The sequence below is a fragment of the Schistocerca nitens genome, unplaced genomic scaffold, assembly GCF_023898315.1.
Source record: "Schistocerca nitens isolate TAMUIC-IGC-003100 unplaced genomic scaffold, iqSchNite1.1 HiC_scaffold_377, whole genome shotgun sequence".
NCBI classification, from domain to species: domain Eukaryota; kingdom Metazoa; phylum Arthropoda; class Insecta; order Orthoptera; family Acrididae; genus Schistocerca; species Schistocerca nitens.
The window spans coordinates 1,889,444-1,912,373 of record NW_026045911.1 but is presented as its reverse complement, the minus strand read 5'-3'; the positions used below and the strand labels follow the sequence as shown (position 1 = coordinate 1,912,373).

The 22,930-nt window shown below is 45.8% G+C and overlaps 1 protein-coding gene across 1 annotated transcript in view; it reads right to left on the bottom strand.

The window, feature by feature from the left end:
- Positions 1–22,930, bottom strand: part of LOC126229656 (aminopeptidase N-like) — a 137,894-nt gene that overhangs the window by 10,122 nt on the left and 104,842 nt on the right. The window contains exons 11-13 of the mRNA XM_049942379.1: positions 22,632–22,906; positions 17,250–17,446; positions 14,361–14,525 (exon numbers count right to left, since the gene is read on the bottom strand). Coding sequence (XP_049798336.1) covers positions 14,361–14,525; positions 17,250–17,446; positions 22,632–22,906 — 637 coding nt within the window. The remainder of the gene's footprint in view (positions 1–14,360; positions 14,526–17,249; positions 17,447–22,631; positions 22,907–22,930) is intronic.

The window sequence follows — 22,930 nt, the reverse complement described above, 5'->3', positions numbered from 1 at the left end:
CCGCGTCCGGCCATCCTGATTTAGGTTTTCCGTGATTTCCCTAAATCGCTCCAGGCAAATGCCGGGATGGTTCCTTCCAAAGGGCACGGCCGACTTTCTTCCCTGTCCTTCCCTAATCCGATGAGACCGATGACCTCGCTGTCTGGTCTCCTTCCCCAACACAACCAACCAACCAACCATTACCAGCAGTGTTCAATAGCAAGAAGTATCGATAGATTCAATATCAGATATTGTGAAGTGACTGTACAATATGATGTTCTTGACAAAAAAGAGGGGAATGTTTGCGTCAACGCATATAGGACTTGTCCCCATAGCATAGGCAGCTTGGCAAGTGGGACAGCAAGGGCCATACTTTAACGGGATGCGTAGCAAATTTTCGACAAGAGTTATGTAAGAGAGTAGTTCCAGTATGGGCAGTGTGGAAATTACGGGCATGAACAGGGGATAAACGAAACATTTAGAGATTTTGTTATCAGCCGCACGTGCAGATTGTGTTGTGGCTTCTAAGGATGATGTAGTGGCTAATATTGTTGGAGGATTTAAACCATCGGATCGTTCGCAGGTGATGTTCGCCTGGTCCCCTTATACATTCAGGAATTTAGAAGAAATAGCATATCAAATCGAAGGGTTTAAATACGTTGTCCGCTGTCGGGAGCATGAATCCTAGCAAGCATTGTAGGTGACAAGGTGCTGTGAGAGGCAAGTTTAAAACGTATCAGTTGTTTCTTATGTGGGGCAGTGGGACGTTTCCGGAAGGTCTGCCACCACAGGAGATGCGGTGGTGGTGTCCTAGCGGTGCACAGAAGTTCTGTCACTGCCCCTATAGGAATACAGGCTAGGTTCGCGCTTCTGCTCTGGAATTAATAATGAACCGACAGCTGGGCTATTGGACACCAGTAATCTCTGTGACTACAGCAAGTAATAAGTGGATTTGCACACACCAAGCAGTGTGTGGGTGGTCGAATTTGGATTTGATTTGGATGCCACGATACATGTGACGGCGAATTCTAGTGCCTCGCACATGTTTGTGAGGGTTGTCGTTAAGTTGAAGTCCGGGATTTTACATGGAAATCAAATTAAATGTAGTGGAGAGGCTATCTACTGAACTGATTCTGGGTAGGTGTAATTAAGAGAATTGGATTGATCCCGAATTTGGCTCTATATCACTTCACCTTCCATATTTTCTTTCTTAGTGTTTTCTTGATCGTTTAGAACAGAAAGCGCCCAAAAACCGTCTTTTGTTTGTTTCGCGGCCGTTAGCCACTAGTCACTTGAATCAGCAGTTGTCTTGTGACAGCCAGAGCGAGAGCACCAGCAGCAGCGAGTACTGTTTGTATAAAGCGTTTATTTTGCATTTTGTTTACGACCTTCCACTAAGGAAGGGATTCTATTTGTGTTTATCTGCTCTGCATAGTAACTAACAGTTCTTGATCGTTAGGAGAGAAATTTATTTTGTACTTATTTGCTGCGCTTAGCTTTTAAATAGTTTTTTCTGGGAAAACCTAGCGTAGTTTTCGCGTCTCGTATTTCAGTGAGTGTTTCTTGATTATCAGAGTAGCTCATCAGAAGATTATCTTGGGAATTTGTCACCGTATAGAGTAGGGTAAACATAGTCATGTGTAGGGACTGTGGTTGTTGTGAGCGGACGCAAGGAGAATTGGCCACTCTTCGGGGGCAGGTGGAGGCTTTGTCTGTTAGGCTCATCGAGCTCGAGGCGCAGGCGTCGGCTCGTAGTGGCGTTGGGGCAACTGTGGTGAGACCTATGCCTACTTCGGTGGCCTTGGAATCACATGGAACCCCTGATGTCGCCGCGTCTTCCGGCAGTGAGCATCTTACCGGTCAGCCATCACTCCAGGGTGAATGGCGGACAGTGGTGGGCTCGCGTGTGCCTGGCCGAAAGGCGAAGGTGGGATCTGGCCGCGTGGCAGCTGCCTTACCCCTTTCCAACAGGTACGGGGTGCTTCCTAGTGGTGATGACATCGTTTCCGAGCCACCACAGGATGCCTCGCCTGTTGGGCCAGTGGCCGATTCTCCGGCAAGGTCCCGACAGTCACAGAGGGCGGGCCTATTAGTTATAGGGAGCTCCAACGTTAGGCGGGTTATGGAGCCCCTCAGGAAAATAGCGGGTAGGTCGGGGAAGAATGCCAGTGTGCACTCGGTGTGCTTGCCGGGGGGTCTCGTCCGTAATGTGGAGGAGGCCCTTCCGGCAGCTATTGAACGCACTGGGTGTGACCGGCTGCAGATAGTAGCACATGTCGGAACGAATGACGCCTGCCGCTTGGGTTCTGAGGCCATCCTTGGTTCCTTCCGGCGGCTGGCTGATTTGGTGAAGACAACCAGCATCGCACGCGGAGTGCAAGCTGAGCTTAATATCTGCAGCATAGTGCCCAGAGTCGATCGCGGTCCTCTGGTTTGGAGCCGTGTGGAGGGTCTAAACCAGAGGCTCAGACGACTCTGCGACTATAATGGTTGCAAATTCATCGACCTCCGTTATTGGGTGGAGAACTGTAGGGCCCCCCTAGACAGGTCAGGCGTGCACTACACACCGGAAGCAGCTACTAGGGTAGCAGAGTACGTGTGGCGTGCACACGGGGTTTTTTTAGGTTAGAGGGACCCCCCCTTGGGCGAAACGATAAAATACCTGACGGCTTACCAGAGAGAACATCAGCATCGTTGATAAAGAACGTCCGTCCTCAGAGACCAAAAACAGGAAAAGTTAACGTAATATTGGTAAACTGCAGGAGTATCCAGGGCAAGGTTCCTGAATTAGTATCGCTTATTGAAGGAAATAGTGCGCATATAGTATTAGGAACGGAAAGTTGGTTAAAACCGGAAGTGAACAGTAACGAAATCCTAGACACAGAATGGAATATATACCGCAAGGATAGGATAAACGCCAATGGTGGAGGAGTATTTATAGCAGTAAAGAATTCAATAATATCCAGTGAAGTTATTAGCGAATGCGAATGTGAAATAATCTGGGTTAAGTTAAGTATCAAAGGTGGGTCAGATATGATAGTCGGATGCTTCTATAGACCACCTGCATCAGCAACCGTAGTAGTTGAGCGCCTCAGAGAGAACCTGCAGAACGTCGTGAAGAAGTTTCGTGATCATACTATTGTAATAGGGGGAGACGTCAATCTACCAGGTATAGAATGGGATAGTCACACAATCAGAACTGGAGCCAGGGACAGAGACTCTTGTGACATTATCCTGACTGCCTTGTCCGAGAATTACTTCGAGCAGATAGTTAGAGAACCAACTCGTGACGCTAACGTTTTAGACCTCATAGCAACAAATAGACCGGAACTTTTCGACTCCGTGAATGTAGAAGAGGGTATCAGTGATCATAAGTCAGTGGTTGCATCAATGACTACAAGTGTAATAAGAAATGCCAAGAAAGGAAGGAAAATATATTTGCTTAACAAGAGTGATAGGGCACAAATCGCAGAATATCTGAGTGACCACCATCAAACGTTCATTTCTGAGGAAGAGGATGTGGAACAAAAATGGAAAAAATTCAGAAACATCGTCCAGTACGCCTTAGATAAGTTCGTACCGACTAAGGTCCAAAGCGAGGGGAAAGATCCACCGTGGTATAACAATCATGTACGAAAGGTACTACGGAAACAAAGAAAGCTTCATCATAGGTTTAAGAGTAGTCGAATCATAGCTGATAAGGAAAAGCTGAACGAAGCGAAAAAGAGCGTAAAGAGAGCAATGAGAGAAGCATTCAACGAATTCGAACATAAAACATTGGCAAACAATCTAAACAAGAACCCTAAAAAGTTTTGGTCATATGTAAAAACGGTAAGCGGATCTAAATCCCCTATTCAGTCACTCGTTGACCACGATGGCACCGAAACAGAGGACGACCGAAGAAAGGCAGAAATACTGAATTCAGTGTTCCGAAACTGTTTCACTGCGGAAAATCGTAACACGGTCCCTGACTTCAGCCGTCGCACGGACGCCAAAATGGAAAATATTGAAATAAACGATATCGGAATTGAAAAACAACTGCTATCACTTAGTAGCGGAAAAGCATCCGGACCAGACGAGATACCCGTAAGATTCTACAGTGATTATGCTAAAGAACTTGCCCCCTTTCTATCAGCAATTTATCGTAGATCTCTGGAAGAACGTAAAGTACCTAGCGACTGGAAGAAAGCGCAGGTCGTTCCTATTTTCAAGAAGGGTCATAAATCAGATGCGAATAATTATAGGCCTATTTCGCTTACGTCAATCTGTTGTAGAATAATGGAACATGTTTTATGTTCTCGTATTATGACGTTCTTAGATAATACAAATCTCCTTCATCATAACCAACATGGATTCCGCAAACAGAGATCATGTGAAACTCAGCTCGCCCTATTTGTCCAAGAAATTCACAGTGCCGTAGACACTGGCGAGCAGATTGATGCCGTATTCCTGGACTTCAGGAAGGCATTTGATACGGTTCCGCACTTACGTTTAGTGAAAAAATACGAGCTTACGGAATATCGGACCAGGTTTGTGATTGGATTCAGGATTTCCTAGAAAAAAGAACACAACATGTCATTCTTAACGGTTCAAAATCTGCAGATGTAGAGGTAATTTCGGGAGTACCGCAAGGAAGCGTGATAGGACCTTTATTGTTTACAATCTACATAAATGACTTAGTTGACAACATCGGTAGCTCCGTGAGGCTATTTGCAGATGACACGGTTGTCTACAAGAAAGTAGCAACATCAGAAGACTCGTACGTACTCCAGGAAGACCTGCAGAGGATTAATGAATGGTGCGACAGCTGGCAGCTTTCCCTAAACGTAGATAAATGTAATATAATGCGCATACATAGGGGCAGAAATCCATTCCAGTACGATTATGCCATAGGTGGTAAATCATTGGAAGCGGTAACGACCGTAAAATACTTAGGAGTTACTATCCGGAGCGATCTGAAGTGGAATGATCACATAAAACAAATAGTGGGAAAAGCAGGCGCCAGGTTGAGATTCATAGGAAGAATTCTAAGAAAATGTGACTCATCGACGAAAGAAGTAGCTTACAAAACGCTTGTTCGTCCGATTCTTGAGTATTGCTCATCAGTATGGGACTCTTACCAGGTTGGATTAATAGAAGAGATAGACATGATCCAGCGAAAAGCAGCGCGATTCGTCATGGGGACATTTAGTCAGCGCGAGAGCGTTACGGAGATGCTGAACAAGCTCCAGTGGCGGACACTTCAAGAAAGGCGTTACGCAATACGGAGAGGTTTATTATCGAAATTACGAGAGAGCACATTCCGGGAAGAGATGGGCAACATATTACTACCGCCCACATATATCTCGCGTAATGATCACAACGAAAAGATCCGAGAAATTAGAGCAAATACGGAGACTTACAAGCAGTCGTTCTTCCCACGCACAATTCGTGAATGGAACAGGGAAGGGGGGATCAGATAGTGGTACAATAAGTACCCTCCGCCACACACCGTAAGGTGGCTCGCGGAGTATAGATGTAGATGTAGATTTTGAAATGGCTGCACTTCAGCAACTGTCACAGAATTGCAGGTGAATAAGACAGCCAACCAGTTACAATAAATGGTTATACTCAGTTAAGCTTAGCCATGGTTTCAACGGATTTAAACCCATCGCCTTCATAAGGACGACAAACTAACTTCACATCAGCAAACAGTCTGTTAGGAAAGCGATCTAACATCACCACATGAAATGCGTCGGCAACGATCTGTACATCCATTTGTAGAAGTTAAGACCCTAAAATCAAGTTCTTGTCACATTAGTAAGATCAATCACATTAAATGACAGACCATTTTAAGAGCTACATGCCGGCATGTCTTCTTCTGAAGAAGAGTGGTTTAAATCCGTTGAAACCACGGTTAAGGTTAATTGCATACCTCCATTTATTGCAATTGCTTCGCTTTCTTATTCACGTGCTACTACGCATTCCAATTTTCAAAAATATGACGTTCTCCTTTTGCCTTCATTCTGAAGCACCGCTATTGGCATTACAACAGAAGGATTGGGGAGGTGATGTGGCACAATTAGATCGCCTAATACGGAGTCAGAGGGAGCTTGCACAGCAATTGATCAGTGAATTTTGCGATGTGCTAATGGATGGGTTAGGGTTGACTAACCTAATTAAGTACTAGATCGAATTAACCGAAAGGGCTGGTTTAAGGCCCAACCGACACAAGTCACCACTTGGTGCGCCAAGGTGAGAAGGGCGCTGGAGCCGCCACAAGTGTACGATTTCTATACAGGATGTATCGCAATTCATTAATAGCGGCCTCATGGGATGTCAAACTGAGAGGGTCACCAAAAGTAAGATTTGTATACGGTGACTATTACAGTTAGTATGGGTGAAAGTGTATGAGGGAAAAACGGAGGAGGCAGGTCGGGGGGGAGGGGGGGGGGGGGATGACGCCAAATGATAAGTCGCTTGTGTTGTAACGTCGCGAGTTAAACCGCAATAGCAGTTTATAGCAGTAAGCTGCCTTGCAGTACGGGCTCGTAGCTCTGAAGTCGGTGGTGGTGACAACCGCTTGTATCTCGGCGTGATTCACTCTCACCTGTCGCTAGCACGACCGTGGGAAGCGCTACTTGTGTCACTTCCAGCGACAGAATATTCAAACCCTTAAGTATCTAAATAAACTACACTAAATCTTATTCAATTTCGAAAAACTTTATACACTACTGGCCATTAAAATTGTTACACCACGAAGATAACGTGCTACAAACGCGAAATTTAACCGACAGGAAGAAGATGCTGCGATATGCAAATGATTAGCTTTTCAGAGCATTCACACAAGGTTGGCGCCGGAGGCGACACCTACAACGTGCTGACATGAGGAAAGTTTCCAACCGATTTCTCATACACAAACAGCAGTTGACCGACCTTTGCGTGGTGAAACGTGCTGTGATGCCTCGTGTAAGGAGGAGTAATGCGTACCATCACGTTTCCGACTTTGATAAAGGTCGGATTGTAGCCTATCGCGATTTCGGTTTATCGTATCACGACATTTCTGCTCGCGTTGGTCGAGATCCCTGTTAGCAGAATATGGAATCGGTGGGTTCACGAGGGTAACATGGAACGCCATGCTGGATCCCAACGGCCTCGTATCACTAGCAGTCGAGATGACAGGCATCTTTGCCGCATGGCTGTAACGGCTCGTGCAGCCACGTCTCGATCCCTGAGTCAACAGATGGGGACGATTGCAAGACAAGAACCATCTGCACGAACATTTCGACGACCTTTGCAGCAGCATGGACTATCAGCTCGGAGACTATGGCTGCGGTTACCCTTGACGCTGCATCACAGACAGAAGCGCCTGCGATGATGTACTCAACGACAAACCTCGGTGCACAAATGGCAAAACGTCATTTTTTCGGATGAATCCAGGTTCTGTTTACAGTATCATGATGATCGCATCCGTGTTTGGCGACATCGCTGAGAACGCACGTTGGAAGCGTGTATTCGTCATCGACATACTGGCTCATCACCCGGCGCGATGGTATGGGTTTGCCACTGGTTACACGTCTCGGTCACCTCTTGTTTGCATTGACGGCACTTTGAACAGTGGACGTTACATTTCAGATGTGTTACGACCCGTGGCTCTACCATTCATTCGATCCCTGCGAAACCCTACATTTCAGGAGGATAATGCACGACCGCATGTTGCAGGTTCTGTACGGGCCTTTCTGGATACAGAAAATGTTCGACTGCTGCCCTGGCCAGCACATTCTCCAGATCACTCACCAATTGAAAATGTCTGGTCAATGGTGGCCGAGCAACTAGCTCGTCACAATACGGCCGTCACTACTCTTGATGAACTGTGGTATTGTGTTGAAGCTGCATGGGCAGCTGTACCTGTACACGCCATCCAAGCTCTGTTTGACTCAATGCCCAGGCGTATCAAGGCCGTTATTACGGACAGAGGTGGTAGTTCTGGGTACTGATTTCTCAGGATCTATGCACCCAAATTGCGTGAAAATGTAATCACATGTCAGTTCTAGTATAATATATTTGTCCAATGAATACCCGTTTATCTTCTGCATTTCTTCTTGGTGTAGCGATTTTAATGGCCAGTAGTGTATTTAGCCATTTGTTATTAAAAAGAAGCTGGCTGCAAAATCTCAGCTTTCTGGCTGGGATACTTTCAGAGTTCGAGAAAATTACCAAAAATACCAAACACCGACACTAGTAAGATTAAAGTCAGTTCGGATGCATAAAAGTTTGTCCTTTGCTATCAGCTGGAATCATTACTGAAGTTTACAAAATGTTAGGTCAGTATGTTTGAATTTTTATACTTAAATAACTTTCACTATTTTTTGTTTTGTAATAGAGACTTAAGTAAGAATTTGATTTGGCATCTAAAGCTAATAAAGAACTATTTGCCGAATTTTGACATTTTTCTAAGGGATGAAATAATCACCCTCCACCCGAAAATTGTTATATTTACATGACATTTAGCTACAGAGTTAACGCGGACTGTGCTAACGTAAATATTGACGATGGTTTTCTTCAACGCTGCTTTTTACATCGTCAGAACAGTATCTGCGTTGCAGAGAAGCGGTTTCGTGACCAGACGCCGTACAGAGGTAGGTGGAACTTTTGTGGTTGACAGTACGACGAAAGAAGCAGTAAACAGTTACGCGAATTTTAACCCAGCAACGCCGCAGTGTGAAATAATTTTCTCGAACTGACCTTGTTAATCGATACCGTCCTGGTAAGGATGCCACTGTATCATCTGTTGTCAACGTGATTGAAGGGATGGAGGGGTCTAGTTGCAGTACGAAGTTATTCGCTCCTGCAAATCACGAATATTTATTGTGCTTAAACCGTCTGGCAAATCGATACCGGTCGTCGAGTACAGAAGGTAGTCCTCTAGTCCATTCTGTTGCCAGACTTGCATGTCTGTTTTGGCTGGTTCGCAGTGTAACATAACCAATATGTCGGCGAGAATTATGCCAGATTAAAGTTTGACATTTGGAATGCAAGAGTTGCCCCGGCTGAGCGAGCCGATGCAGGAGATGAAGGGAGGGGCTTTCACGGTCATCCGAAATAGGGACGGCCAGCGGAAAGTAAACGACGGCTTTTCCCAAGGAAGTTGAAGGCTGGGGTGAGCTCCTGACCGGCAAGCATGGTCCGATATATGAGACGTGCTCGATGGCGACTTTTTCGACAGTATGGACGATGGATAAATTCAAATACTTATTAATTCTGTAAAAAACGGAATGCCTTCTCCAAGCTAATACGCCAAGGAGCTGTCTGCCAGACATCGCATAGTGCGTGGCCGCTTTTTGGGTACAAACAATCCAGTGGAGTGGATGGCGTCTTTTCCTGAGCCAGAGGACGGCAGTTCCAGCGTATGTGGAGACGGATGCTTCTGCATTTCAAGAGGAGCACTACCTACGTGATGTAGTAGTAACACCCATATTTCGGTGGTTAAGTGATCAGTCATAGATTACATACAGAGAACAAGCGGTGCATTGAGTGCATTGTTTAACAAGTACTATTACGCACGGAATATACGTGGCAACAATCCGACGTGGTGGTAGTTGTTGAGTGATGGAGCGCTGGGTGTGCGAGAGCCGTTTTGATTTTGTTAGTTAAACGCCATGAACGGTTCTGATTCGTATGATTTATTACAATGAGAACCTCACTAATGTGCCATTTGAACTACGAAAGCTACCTTGTTATTTAGTTCTGTGAGAGTGATTCATTTACATGTTTTGTCCTACACAAGACTGTATTGAGATATATGTGTGGCTGATTCTTCATATGGTTGACAGCAGGTCATAGCAACTAGCTGGCTATGGGAGTAATCGTAGACCAGTGTATAACTGTGTGCTACAAATTAAGAGCCTACGGAATATCAGACCAGCTGTGTGGCTGGATTGAAGAGTTTTTAGCAAACAGAACACAGCATGTTGTTCTCAATGGAGGGACGTCTACAGACGTTAAAGTAACCTCTGGCCTGCCACAGGGGAGTGTTATGGGACCATTGCTTTTCACAATATATATAAATGACCTAGTAGATAGTGTCGGAAGTTCCATGCGGCTTTTCGCGGATGATGCTGAAGTATACAGAGAAGTTGCAGCATTAGAAAAATGCAGCGAAATGCAGGAAGATCTGCAGCGGATAGGCACTTGGTGCATGGAGTGGCAACTGATCCTTAACATAGACAAATGTAATGTATTGCGGGTACATAGAAAGAAGGATCCTTTATTGTATGATTATATGATAGCGGAACAAACGCTGGTAGCAGTTACTTCTGTAAAATATCTGGAAGTATGCGTACGGAACGATTTGAAGTGGAATGATCATATAAAATTAATTGTTGGTAAAGCGGGTGCCAGGTTAAGATTCATTGGGAGAGTCCTTAGAAAATGTAGTCCATCAACAAGGGAGGTGGCTTAAAAAACACTCGTTCGGCCTATACTTGAGTATTGCTCATCAGTGTGGGATCCATACCAGGTTGGATTGACAGAGGAGATAGAGAAGATCCAACGAAGAGCGGCGCGTTTCGTCACAGGCTTATTTGGTAAGCGTGATAGCGTTACGGAGATGTTTAGCAAACTCAAGTGGTAGACTCTGCAAGAGAGGCGCTCTGCATCGCGGTGTAGCTTGCTGTCCAGGTTTCGAGAGGGTGCGTATCTGGATGAGGTATCGAATATATTGCTTCCCCTACTTATACCTCCCGAGGAGATCACGAATGTAAAATTAGAGAGATTCGAGCGCGCACGGGGGCTTTCAGACAGTCGTTCTTCCCGCGAACCATACGCGACTGGAACAGGAAAGGGAGGTAATGACAGTGGCCACACACCGTTGGGTGGCTTGCGGAGTATAAATGTAGATGTAGAGGTAGATGTAGAATTCTGAGGGTTGTCTTAGCGTCCTATGGTTAATTGCAGAAGCTATATTTAACGTGTTTTTTTTGTATGTAGTCAAGGTCCATATAGTGTAATTATTACTGTCATAGTCAGAGTTTCTGTGCTGAGGCAAAGCTTATTTTGTTTCTGTTTCATTGAATTCTGTAGGACGAGGGCACTCTAATTGTTGTTCTCTTGCCTGAGCCCTGATCTGAAAACTACACACACCAAAAAAAGTTTTGCATCACTCCGGTTCCCAGAACACCTGAAGATAGACGTTGACTGTGGATATTGTATCACAGACACAGTCCCTTTGACTGTTCAGAGATGCCACTAAACCCGCCCAAAGATGTAAACAACCATGCATGAGCAGCGCCTATTAGACGAAGGGGCTTCCACAGCCGTTTAGTTCCAGTCATTTCCTTAGGAAGGACGTACATGGCTCGTGTTGTCTCTTGTTCAACTATGCATAGACGGTCAATATCGCGGTTCGATCGTGTCCGCATTGTTACTTTGTGCCAGGAAGGGATCTCAAAAAGGGAAGTGTCGGAGTGAACCAAAGCGATGTTGTTCGGACATGGAGGAGATACAGAGAGACAGGAACTGTCGATGACATGCCTTGCTCAGGCATCCCAAGGGCTACTACTGCAGCGGATGACCGCTGCCTACGGATTATGCCTCGGAGGAATCCTGACAGCAATGCCACCACGTTGAATAATGCTTTTCGTGCAGCCACATGACGTCATGTTACGACTCAAACTGTTGCAACAGGATGCATGATGCACAACTTCACTCCCGACGTCCATGGCGAAGTCCGTCTTTGCAACCACGACGCCATACAGCAAGGTCCAACAACATGCCGAATGGGCAGCTCAGGATTGGCATCACGTTCTCTTCACCGATGAGTGTCGCATATGTCTTCAACCAGACAATCGTCGGAGACTTGTCTGGAGGCAACCCGGTCAGGCTGATCGCCTTAGACACACTGTCCAGCGAGTGCAGCAAGGTAGAGGTTCCCTGATGTTCTGGGGTGACGTTATATGGGGCCGACGTACGCCGCTGGTCACAGAATGCGCCGTAATGGCTGTACGATACGTGAATGCCATCCTCCGACCGATAGTGCAATCATATCGGCAGCATATTGGTGAGGCATTCGTCTTCATGGACGACAATTCGCGCCACCATCGTGCACATCTTGTGAATGACTTCTTTCAGGATAACGAAATAGCTTGACTAAAGTGGCCAGCATGTTCTCCAGACATGAACTCTATTAAACATGCCTGGGATAGATTAAAAAGGGCTGTTTATGGACGACGTGACCCTCCAACCACTGAGGGATTTACGCCGAATCGCCGTTGAGGAGTGGGAAATTTTGGACCAGCAGTGCCTTGATGAACTTGTGGATAGTATGCCATGACGAATACAGGCAAGCATCAATGCAAGAGGACGTGCTACTGGGTATTAGAGGTACCGGTGTGTACAGCAATCCGGACCACCACCTCTGAAGCTCTCGCTGTATTATGGTACAATATGCAATGTGTGGTTTTCATGAGCAATAAAAAGGGAGGAAATGATGTTTATGTTGATTTCCATTCCAATTTTATGTACAGGTTCCGGAACTCTCGGAACCGAGGTGATGCAAAGCTTTTTTGATGTGAGTATATTGGGCTGAAAATTAAGTTACTTTTTATTGTTATTGTTATATTGTCAAGAAGATTTTACATTTAATAAATTAAATGTTAAACTGAGTCCACACCTTACAGCCCCCAGCCCAGACCCTGTCCCAGCCAAATCCTACGCTACAAAATTAATTATAAACTATATTTTTAAAAAATGAAGATTTCTAAAGACTAATGTAAGAAGTAATTGTGTCAGTGGTCATGATCAACAGAACATGCAAATAATTTACTATGTAACGTAACTAGGATAACATTTGGCGATACTATCTTCAGTATCCCCCATCTATGTTGTGTAGTAAGACGTGTATCAATTAGTTCCTCTTCAGATAATTTTGGGGTTTCTTACATCCTTCGGCAACGGCCTTGCCGCAGTGGATACACCGGTTCCCGTGAGATCATCCAAGTTAAGCACTGTCGGGCGTGGCTGGCGCTTGGATGGGTAACCATCCAGCCCGCCATGCGCTGTTGCCATTTTTCGGGGTGCACTCAACCTCGTGATGCCAACTGAGGAGCTCCTCGACCGAATAGTAGCCGCTCTGGTCAAAGTCAACCATCATAACGACCGGGAGAGCGGTGTGCTGACCACACGCCCCTCCTATCCGCATCCTCATCTGAGGATGACACGGCGGTCGCATGGTCCCGATGGGCCACTTGTGGCCTGAAGACGGAGTGCTTTTTACATCCTTGACCTCATGTAGCTGCTACCGATAAAATGCATCAATGAAACCCATAAAGACGATTGTGTATTATTTTTAAAGTTAGCTTCAGCAGCGTCGACGCAAAAAACAAGTACCTTACAAACGCGTGCGTAGAGGTCAGCGGTCATTCAAGAAATCGTACCACTGGAAATATGTACTTCTTTCATTGATCCCTTACCTCGAACAAATTAGTTTATGATCCCCTCCCGTCCGCTTAATTATACCCCTGAGACCAATGTAACTAACAATATAGCTCAAAAATGGCTCTTAGAAACTCTACATATTGTAACTAAGCAAATCATTGCTAAGTATTTTTGTTGTAACGAAATAATTACACTAATTTTTTTCTGTTTTAGAAAATTGAAGAGGCTTAAAATAACTAAGAAAAGATTGTTGCTTTCAGAAACAAGCTAAGGAAAAGAAAGGTTATTGTCGATTTACAAGGTGATCTGAATGAGAATGTAATTTTCATTCAGCAGCGGAGTGTGTAGTGATATGGATTAAAACAGTTTAAAACTGTTTACCGAACCAGGACTCGAAACTGGGACCTTTGCCTTTTGCGGGCAACTGCATTACCAGCTGAGATGCCCAATCACAACCCTCGGTCCCTCTTTGCAGCTTTACTTCCTTCAGTAACTCGTCTCCTACCCCCTAAACTTGGAGACAGGTTCATACCCTCCAAGCTAGGAGACGACTTCCTAGCGAAATTAAAGCTGTGAGAACGGTTTTGCGTCGTGGTTGAGTAGCTCAGTTGGTGAAGCACTTTCCCGCGAAAGGCAAAGGTCCCGAGTTTGAGTTCCAGTCCAGCATACAGTTTTATCTGCACGAAGTTTCGTGATGTGCAACAAATCGTTTCCTCATGCATCACAGACTTCTAACACAATTTTTACTAGCGATAGAATATCAGCACATCTTAAATAACATTAGTCAGCCACTCATGCAGCACATTGTAGTTCTATAGATTATTTGACGAAAATCAATCCATAAAGAACAATTCTCTTGGTGGAAACACTGCTTAAGAGTATGATCCGTGATAAGGGAAAAGTATGCACAGAGCACTTCCACACGAAGAAGAGAGAAAACAACACACATTTCAGTACGTGCCCCTTACCGTAAACCAGCCACCATCTCTGAACAAGTGGCGCCCATCAGGATGTCGTTCAGCTCGGAGATGACCTCAGTGGTCGCATATAGGTCCATCAGGAAGTTATAAACATCAGCGCCAAAATATCGCACGCCCTGGCAGTAGACGATGCGCCTCAAGTCCGGGTCCACCCTGTCAACAGTTAGGTAAAAGTTACATTACTCTGCAACCAAAAATTAACAGACTTAAAAAAATCTACGAGTTCTGTCTGCTTCTGCCTCAGATAACACGACCAATATTTCTCCTTCTCCTGGAGCTCTGACCGTGAAATACGGTAAAGTGTATAAATACTGATGTATTCATGCTTCTTCGCTTACAAATAAATTTTTTTTCCGTCTGTTTTCCAAGACATGTTTCGCTGATGTTACACCGTCATCAGTGACAGTTTTAGTTTCTTTTTATGAAATAACAGGAAAATTGCTCTTTAATATCTATAAACTTAGAAATTTCAGTTGTTAAAACTCGTACTCATAGATTTGGTAACAGACAAAATATACATACATACGCCACATTCTGTGGTTTTGTGGTGTACTCCACTACCCTTTACAGTTGTTTCTCTTTCACGGTTTTTCTGTAGCCATAAAGGACTTAATCTAGAAACTTAGTTGCGCCAAACATTTACGACTGGGAATGTTGCGATTAGCTTTATTTTACTCTGTATGGAAGATTGTGTTGTTTGTGTGTGTGTGTGTGTGTGTGTGTGTGTGTGTGTGTGAGAGAGAGAGAGAGAGAGAGAGAGAAAGAGCTACATTTTAGGTCTGTGTTGATGTCCACAGGCCTGTTGTCCATATCCGTAGGTTGTGCTGCGAATGTAGAATGACACCTGCTACTTTTTAGTGCGTTTGTGTGTATCTAATACTGAAATTTCTGCCTGACTAGCCGCGCGGGATTAGCCGAGCAGTCTAAGGCGCTGCAATCGTGGACTGTGCGGCTGGTCCCGGCGGAGGTTCGAATCCTCCCCCGGGCGTGGGTGTGTGTGGTTTGTCCTTAGGATGATTTAGGTTAAGTAGTGTGTAAGCTTTGGGACTGATGACCTTAGCAGTTAAGTCCCATAAGATTTCACACATATTTAAACCTTTTTTTCTGCTTGACTATCCAATGCAAACTGAACTCCAGTCCTGACAGTCAGTTAGTAAATACACGAAGTGTTGATTGTCTTTGTTGGTTTTGGTTATCCTTAGTTTTCTCTGTGCAAAGTTAGCTATCCTGTAGCCTATATTTAGTTTCCGTGCCATTTGCTGGTCGTCGTGGATGCTTCTTGTTCATGTGTGTGTGTGTGTGTGTGTGTGTGTGTTTACGTTGTGTGTGTCTGGTGTGTCTGGTGTGTCTGTGTTTGTATGTTGGTTACGATTTGTTTGTTTTTGTGTGGGCCGGCGGCGGTAGCCGAGCGTTTCTAGGCTCTTCAGTCCGGAATCGCGCGACTGCTACGGTCGCAGGTTCGAAACCTGCCTCGGGCATGGATGTGTGTGGTGTCCTTAGGTTACTTAGGTTTAAGTTGTTCTAAGTTCTAGGGGACTGATGACATCCGATGTTAAGTCCCATAGTGCTTAGAGCCGTCTGAACTATTTTTTTTTTTTTTGTGTGCTAGGTGAATGGGTCACCTAGCACACAAAAGTAAACAAATCATAATTTTGTGATTCAGTTTGTCTACGGTATTTGTGCCATTGACCACAGCTATTTGTTTTATTATCTGTAGTTCCTTTTTGTAGAGTTTCATTCAGTCTGTGCAGTATGTACTGGGAACCGGCTTATTTGTGCGAAACAATCACCGGGAAGAAACAGGCACAACTGCAAGGAAATGCTACACTCTCACTTACAACAACAAAGCACCTCACAGGATAGGTAACATAGATAAAGAATATAAAGACTAATAATAGCCTACAGGATAGGTAGCTCAACACAGAGAAAAGTAAGGACAACCGATACGAACATCGACAAACACAACACTTCCAGTATTTATCAACTGGCACATTAAGACTGCAGTTCAATTTACATTGGATAGACAGGCAGAAATTACAGCGTTAGATACATATAAAGCCCTAAAAACAACAGTTGTCATTTTATATTCACGGAAAACCTTATGATATGGACCACAGACCAACAGACATCAACACCGACTTCTCAAATTCTCAAATGCACCAAAAGTCCCTAACAAAAACTAATAATTTAGGAAAGCCACTAAATACAGAAAGCAATAGTTGAAGGAAAAGAAATAATAAACGAATACGCAGCTCTTTCAATGTAACTATGTTCGCTGCTTCCAAAGAAATGTCAGACGACCTAAACTCATAAACACACATGCACACATGCACACACGCACACACACACACACACACACACACACACACACACACACAAAAGAGAACTGCCTCCCACACTCACTCTCACATACTCCTAAATACATATACACACAACACAGACACACACACACACACACACACACACACACACACACACACACACACACACAGCCGGCCGAAGTGGCCGTGCGGTTCTAGGCGCTGCAGTCTGGAACCGCGTGACCGCTCCGGTCGCAGGTTCGAATCCTGCCTCGGGCATGGATGTGTGTGATGTCCTTAGGTTAGTTAGGTTTAACTAGTTCTAAGTTCTAGGGGACTAATGACCACAGCGGTTGAGTCCCATAGTGCTCAGAGCCATTTGAACCATTTTTGAGCCACACACACACACACACACACACCTTCACATGTTACTAAACATTACCAAATTTAAAAAGTTACGTCAACCATTTCCCTAAAACGGTTTCATAAATTTGTGTATAGCATCTGAAGTTGCAGAACTGACATGTAAACAGTGTGTCCATGCAAATGGATTCACCACGCTGAGAAAACTACTCACTGGTTGTCAGGATTGGCAGGGTCGGCCATGAATCGCTCCATTTGCTCGTATGTGGAATTGAGACAAGCCTGCTGTCCGTAGTTGCAAGCAAGGCTGACAATGATGGCCCTCAGGATACGTGTGACGTGGTCCTCACCTGGCACCTCACGATAGCCTAATTCATCAGTCATGTGCTCCAACACGGACAGTGCAAACTCCTGCAGAAATTTATTGCGAGTGAAATGTGCAGAACTTATAAGTGAAACAACTGCAGTATAACAGAGAAAGCTATATGGATAAAAAAAAAGAGTAAGTAACAAAAACACAACGAAAAGGCGTAACATTACGTTCAACTGACAATATAGCTCTAAAGAAAATGAAAATTTTGAGTGTGGAACGTTCACAGAACTATGGAGGGAAGTTAAAAATGAAAGTCTCGTGTGAAGAACTGATGATAAGACAGGATTATAGACAAACAACTAAAACAACTTCTAATTAAAGGAAAAAGGTTTGTGCATTGGTTATATATGCGATAAACCCGCTCTAAGTTAATAAATAAAATTAAATACACCTAACTATTAATTAACAAGCGCTGTCGGGCGTGGTCGGCACTTGGATGGGTGACCATCCAGCCCGCCATGCGCTGTTGCCATTTTTCGGGGTGCACTCAGCCTCGTGATGCCAATTGAGGAACAACTCGATCGAATAGTAGCGGCTTCGGTCACGAATACCATCATAACGACCGGGAGAGCGGTGTGCTGACCCCACGCCCCTCTTATCCGCATCCTCCTCTGAGGATGACACGGCTTCCGGATGGTCCCGGGAGGCCACTCGTGGCCTGAAGACGGTGTGCTTTTTAACTATAAATTAACCCTAAATACAGGGTTATTACATATGACTGAAGCGATTTCACAGCTCTACAATAACTTTATTATTTGAGATATTTTCACAATGCTTTGGACACACATACAAAAACTCAAAAAGTTTTTTTAGGCATTCACAAATGTTCGATATGTGCCCTTTTAGTGATTCGGCAGACGTCAAGCCGATAATCAAGTTCCTCCCACACTTGGCGCAGCATGTCCCCATCAATGAGTTCGAAAGCATCGTTGATGCGAGCTCGCAGTTCTGGCACGTTTCTCGGTAGAGGAGGTTTAAACACTGAATCTTTCACATAACCCCACAGAAAGAAATCACGTGGGGTTAAGTCGGGAGAGCGTGGAGGCCATGACATGAATTACTGATCACGATCTCCACCACGACCGATCCATCGGTTTTCCAATGTCCTGTTTAAGAAATGCCGAACATCATGATGGAAGTGCGGTGGAGCACCGTCCTGTTGAAAGATGAAGTCGGCGCTGTCGGTCTCCAGTTGTGGCATGAGCCAATTTTCCAGCATGTCCAGATACACGTGTCCTGTAACGCTTTTTTTCGCAGAAGAAAAAGGGGCCGTAAACTTTAAACCGTGAGATTGCACAAAACACGTTAACTTTTGGTGAATTGCGAATTTGCTGCACGAATGCGTGAGGATTCTCTACCGCCCAGATTCGCACATTGTGTCTGTTCACTTCACCATTAAGAAAAAATGTTGCTTCATCATTGAAACCAGTTTCGCATTGAACGCATCTTCTTCCACGAGCTGTTGCAACCGCGCCGAAAATTCAAAGCGTTTGACTTTGTCATCGGGTGTCAGGACTTGCAGCAATTGTAAACAGTAAGGCTTCTGGTTTAGCCTTTTCCGTAAGATTTTCCAAACCGTCGGCTGTGGTACGTTTAGCTCCCTGCTTGCTTTATTCGTCGACTTCCGCGGGCTACGCGTGAAACTTGCCCGCACGCGTTCAACCGTTTCTTCGCTCACTGCAGGACGACCCGTTGATTTCCCCTTACAGAGGCATCCAGAAGCTTTAAACTGCGCATACCATCGCCGAATGGAGTTAGCAGTTGGTGGATCTTTGTTGAACTTCGTCCTGAAGTGTCGTTGCACTGTTATGACTGACTGATGTGAGTGCATTTCTAGCACGACATACGCTTTCTCGGCTCCTGTCTCCATTTTGTCTCACTGCGCTCTCGAGCACTCTGGCGGCAGAAACCTGAAGTGCGGCTTCAGCCGAACAAAACTTTATGAGTTTTTCTACGTATCTGTAGTGTGTCGTGACCATATGTCAATGAATGGAGCTACAGTGAAGTTATGAAATCGCTTCAATCATTTGTAATAGCCCTGTATACACTGATCGGCCAAAACTTTATGACCTACTATCGACATAAACCCACTCAGGCGATAGCAGGGTCACCCGGTGAGGAATGACGGCTAGTCAGTGCACGGAGTATCAGCGAGCGTGTGTGTATGCGTGTAAAATGGGGACGGCACTCGATCTGTTTGAGTTTGACGGAAGGTAAGATTGTGATGGCCCGGAGGCTCGCCATGGGCGCTGAGGAATCTGCGCGTCTCGTCGGCTGTGGTGAGCGTCTTCAACACGTGGCGTGACCAAGCTGGAACCACATCCAGACGCCGTGAAGTTGGGCGGCCACTCCTCATTGTATTGGCTTGGGCAGACTGGTAAAACAAGACAGGCGGCGAACTTTGGCGGAACTAACATCAGACTTTAGTCTGGTCAGAGTACAGGTGTCTCTGAACACACAGTGTTCTGAACACTCCCAACGATGAGCGTCTGCAGCCGACGAGCCATGCATGTATCAATGTAAGCATCGACAATTACGACTGAAATGAGCAAGTGATCTTTGGCACTGGGCGTTGGTGTACTGGCAGAGCGTTTTGTAGGCTAACAGATCCCGATACGTACTTCATCACGCCGACAGGAGGACACGAATACGTCGTCTTCCTTGACACCTGCATTGCGGGACGGAGAAAAACTGGCGGCGGCTCCATTATGCTCCGGGGAACATTCAAGTGGACACCCACGGGTCCAGTGCAACTCGTGCAAGGCACCGTGACGGCCAAAGAGTGTCGTACACTAATTGTAGACAACGTACACGTCTTCATGATGATCATGTTTGCCGGCGGCAGCGGCATTTTTCGAACAACATAATTCGCGATATAACAAGGGTAGAAATGTGACGGATTGGTTCAAGGGACAGAGTGGCGAGTTCCATATGTGAACTCGATTGAATACATCTGGGATTTGATTGAGCGAGGCGTCAGATGTCATCGTCCACGGCCCCGGAATTTACGGGAATTAAGTGACTTGTGTGTGCAGATGTGGCGCCAACTACCCCTAGCGATGCACCTCACAGCTTCCATACCACGACGCGTCGCAGCTACTGTCCGTGCCAAAGGTACCAGCTATTAGGCACGTGGTCATAATGTTGTGGCTGATCAGCGTACTTGTACGAGTGTGTTCGTCAAGAAAGACCCGGTTTGTGACTCACAGGAGACTGATTCTTCCATTACGACAACGCACCTGAAAACACAGACATCTCTGTTATGACAGTTTTTGACTAAAAATAGCATGGTTTCGCTGCCCCACGCACGTTACTCGCCTGAGACTTTTTCTTGTCTCCACGCATGAAAAGGGGCATGAAAGGACACCAGTGTGACAACATTGAAGAAGTCAAGAAAAAAACTAGGGAGCAGCTGTCAGCCATTTCTAGAGATGACTCCAAAAACAATGAAGGCACCGCTGGGACAAATCTACACTACTGGCCATTAAAATTGCTACACCAAGAAGAAATGTAGATGAAAAACGGGCATTCATTGCACAAATATATTATACTAGAACTGACATGTGATTACATTTTCACGCAATCTGGTTGCAAAGATCCTCAGAAATCAGTACCCAGAAAAACCACCTCTGGCCGTAATAACGGCCTTGATACGCCTGGGCATTGAGTCAAACAGAGCTCGGATGGCAAGTACAGGTACAGCTGCCCATGCAGCTTCAACACGATACCACAACTCATCAAAAGTACGGACTGGCGTACTGCGACGAGGCAGTTGCTCGGCCACCATTGACCAGACGTTTTCAATTGGTGAGAGATCTGGAGAATGTGCTGGCCAGGGCAGCAGTGGAGCATTTTCTGTATCCAGAAAGGTCCGTACAGGACCTGGAACATGCGGTCGTACGTTATACTGCTGAAATGTAGGGTTTCGCAGAGATCGAATGAATGATAGAGCCACGGGTCGTAACACATCTGAAATGTAACGTCCACTGTTCAAAGTGCCGTCAATGCAAACAAGAGGTGACCGAGACGTGTAACCATACCATCACGCCGGGTGATGAGCCAGTGTGGCGATGAGAAATACACGCTTTCAATGTTCGTTCACCGCAATGTCACCAAACACGACCATCATGATGCTGTAAACAGAACCTGGATTCATCCGAAAATATGACGTTTTGCCATTCGTGCACCGAGGTTTGTCGTTGAGTACACCATCGCAGGCGCTCCTGTCTGTGACGCAGCGTTCAGCGACATGGTTTCCGAGCTGATAGTCCATGCTGCTGCAAACGTCGTCGAACTGTTCGTGCAGATGGTTGTTGTCTTCCAAACGTCCCCGTCTGTTGACTCAGGGATCGAGACGTAGCTGCACGATCCGTTACGGCCCTGCGGATAAGATGCCTGTCATCTCGACTGCTAGTGATACGAGGCCGTTGGGATCCAGCAAGGAGGTCCGTATTACCCTCCTGAACCCACCGATTCCATATTCTGCTAACAGTCATTGGATATCGACCAACGCGAGCAGCAATGTCGCGATACGGTAAACAGCAATCGCGATAGGCTACAACCCGACCTGTATCAAAGTCGGAAACGTGATGGTAAGCATTTCTCCTCCTTACACGGGGTATCACAACAACGTTTCACCAGGCAACGCCGGTCAACTGCTGTTTGTGCGTGAGAAATCGGTTGGAAACTTTGGCTGGTTCAAATGGCTCTGAGCACTATGGGACTTAACATCTATGGTCATTAGTCCCCTAGAACTTAGAACTACTTAAACCTAACTAACCTAAGGACATCGCACAACACCCAGCCATCACGAGGCAGAGAAAACCCCTGACCCCGCCGGGAATCGAACCCGGGAACCCGGGCGTGGGAAGCGAGAACGCTACCGCACGACCACGAGATGCGGGCGGTTGGAAAACTTTCCTCATGTCAGCACGTTGTAGGTATCGCCACCGGCGCCAACCTTCTGTGAATGCTCTGAAAAGCTAATCATTTGCATATCACAGCATCTTCTTCCTGTCGATTAAATGTCGCGTCTGTAGCACGTCTTCGTGGTGTAGCAATTTTAATGGCCAGTAGTGTGTTAGTTGTAATGTCGAGTATTTTTAAAGGAGAAGACTGTTTTGTAAACAATTAGAAAATATATAGCTTTTGAAAAATAATTGTGGTTTCTTTGATAACCCCTCGTAGGAGGTGACTTAGGCAAAATGCGAGGCCGTGACTTACGTTGTACTGTTCGGGGGCGTCCCAGCCCACAAGGCGCTCCATGTTGAGCAGCGTGCCCGAGGCGACCCTCCAGGGGATGTAGTCGCGCTCCCGGCTGAGGTAAGAGTGCAGCCGCAGCGCCGCCTCGGCGGACAGCACGTAGGCGGCGCCGGACAGGCTGGCCGCGTCGTCCAGCAGCTGGCCGCGGTTCGCGGGCGGGATGGCCTCGGGGCCGGACCGCAGCTGCTCCGTCAGCAGCGCCCAGTTCTGCTCGTCGTAGTTCACCCGATAGTAGCCTGCGGGCACAGCACTCGCACTGA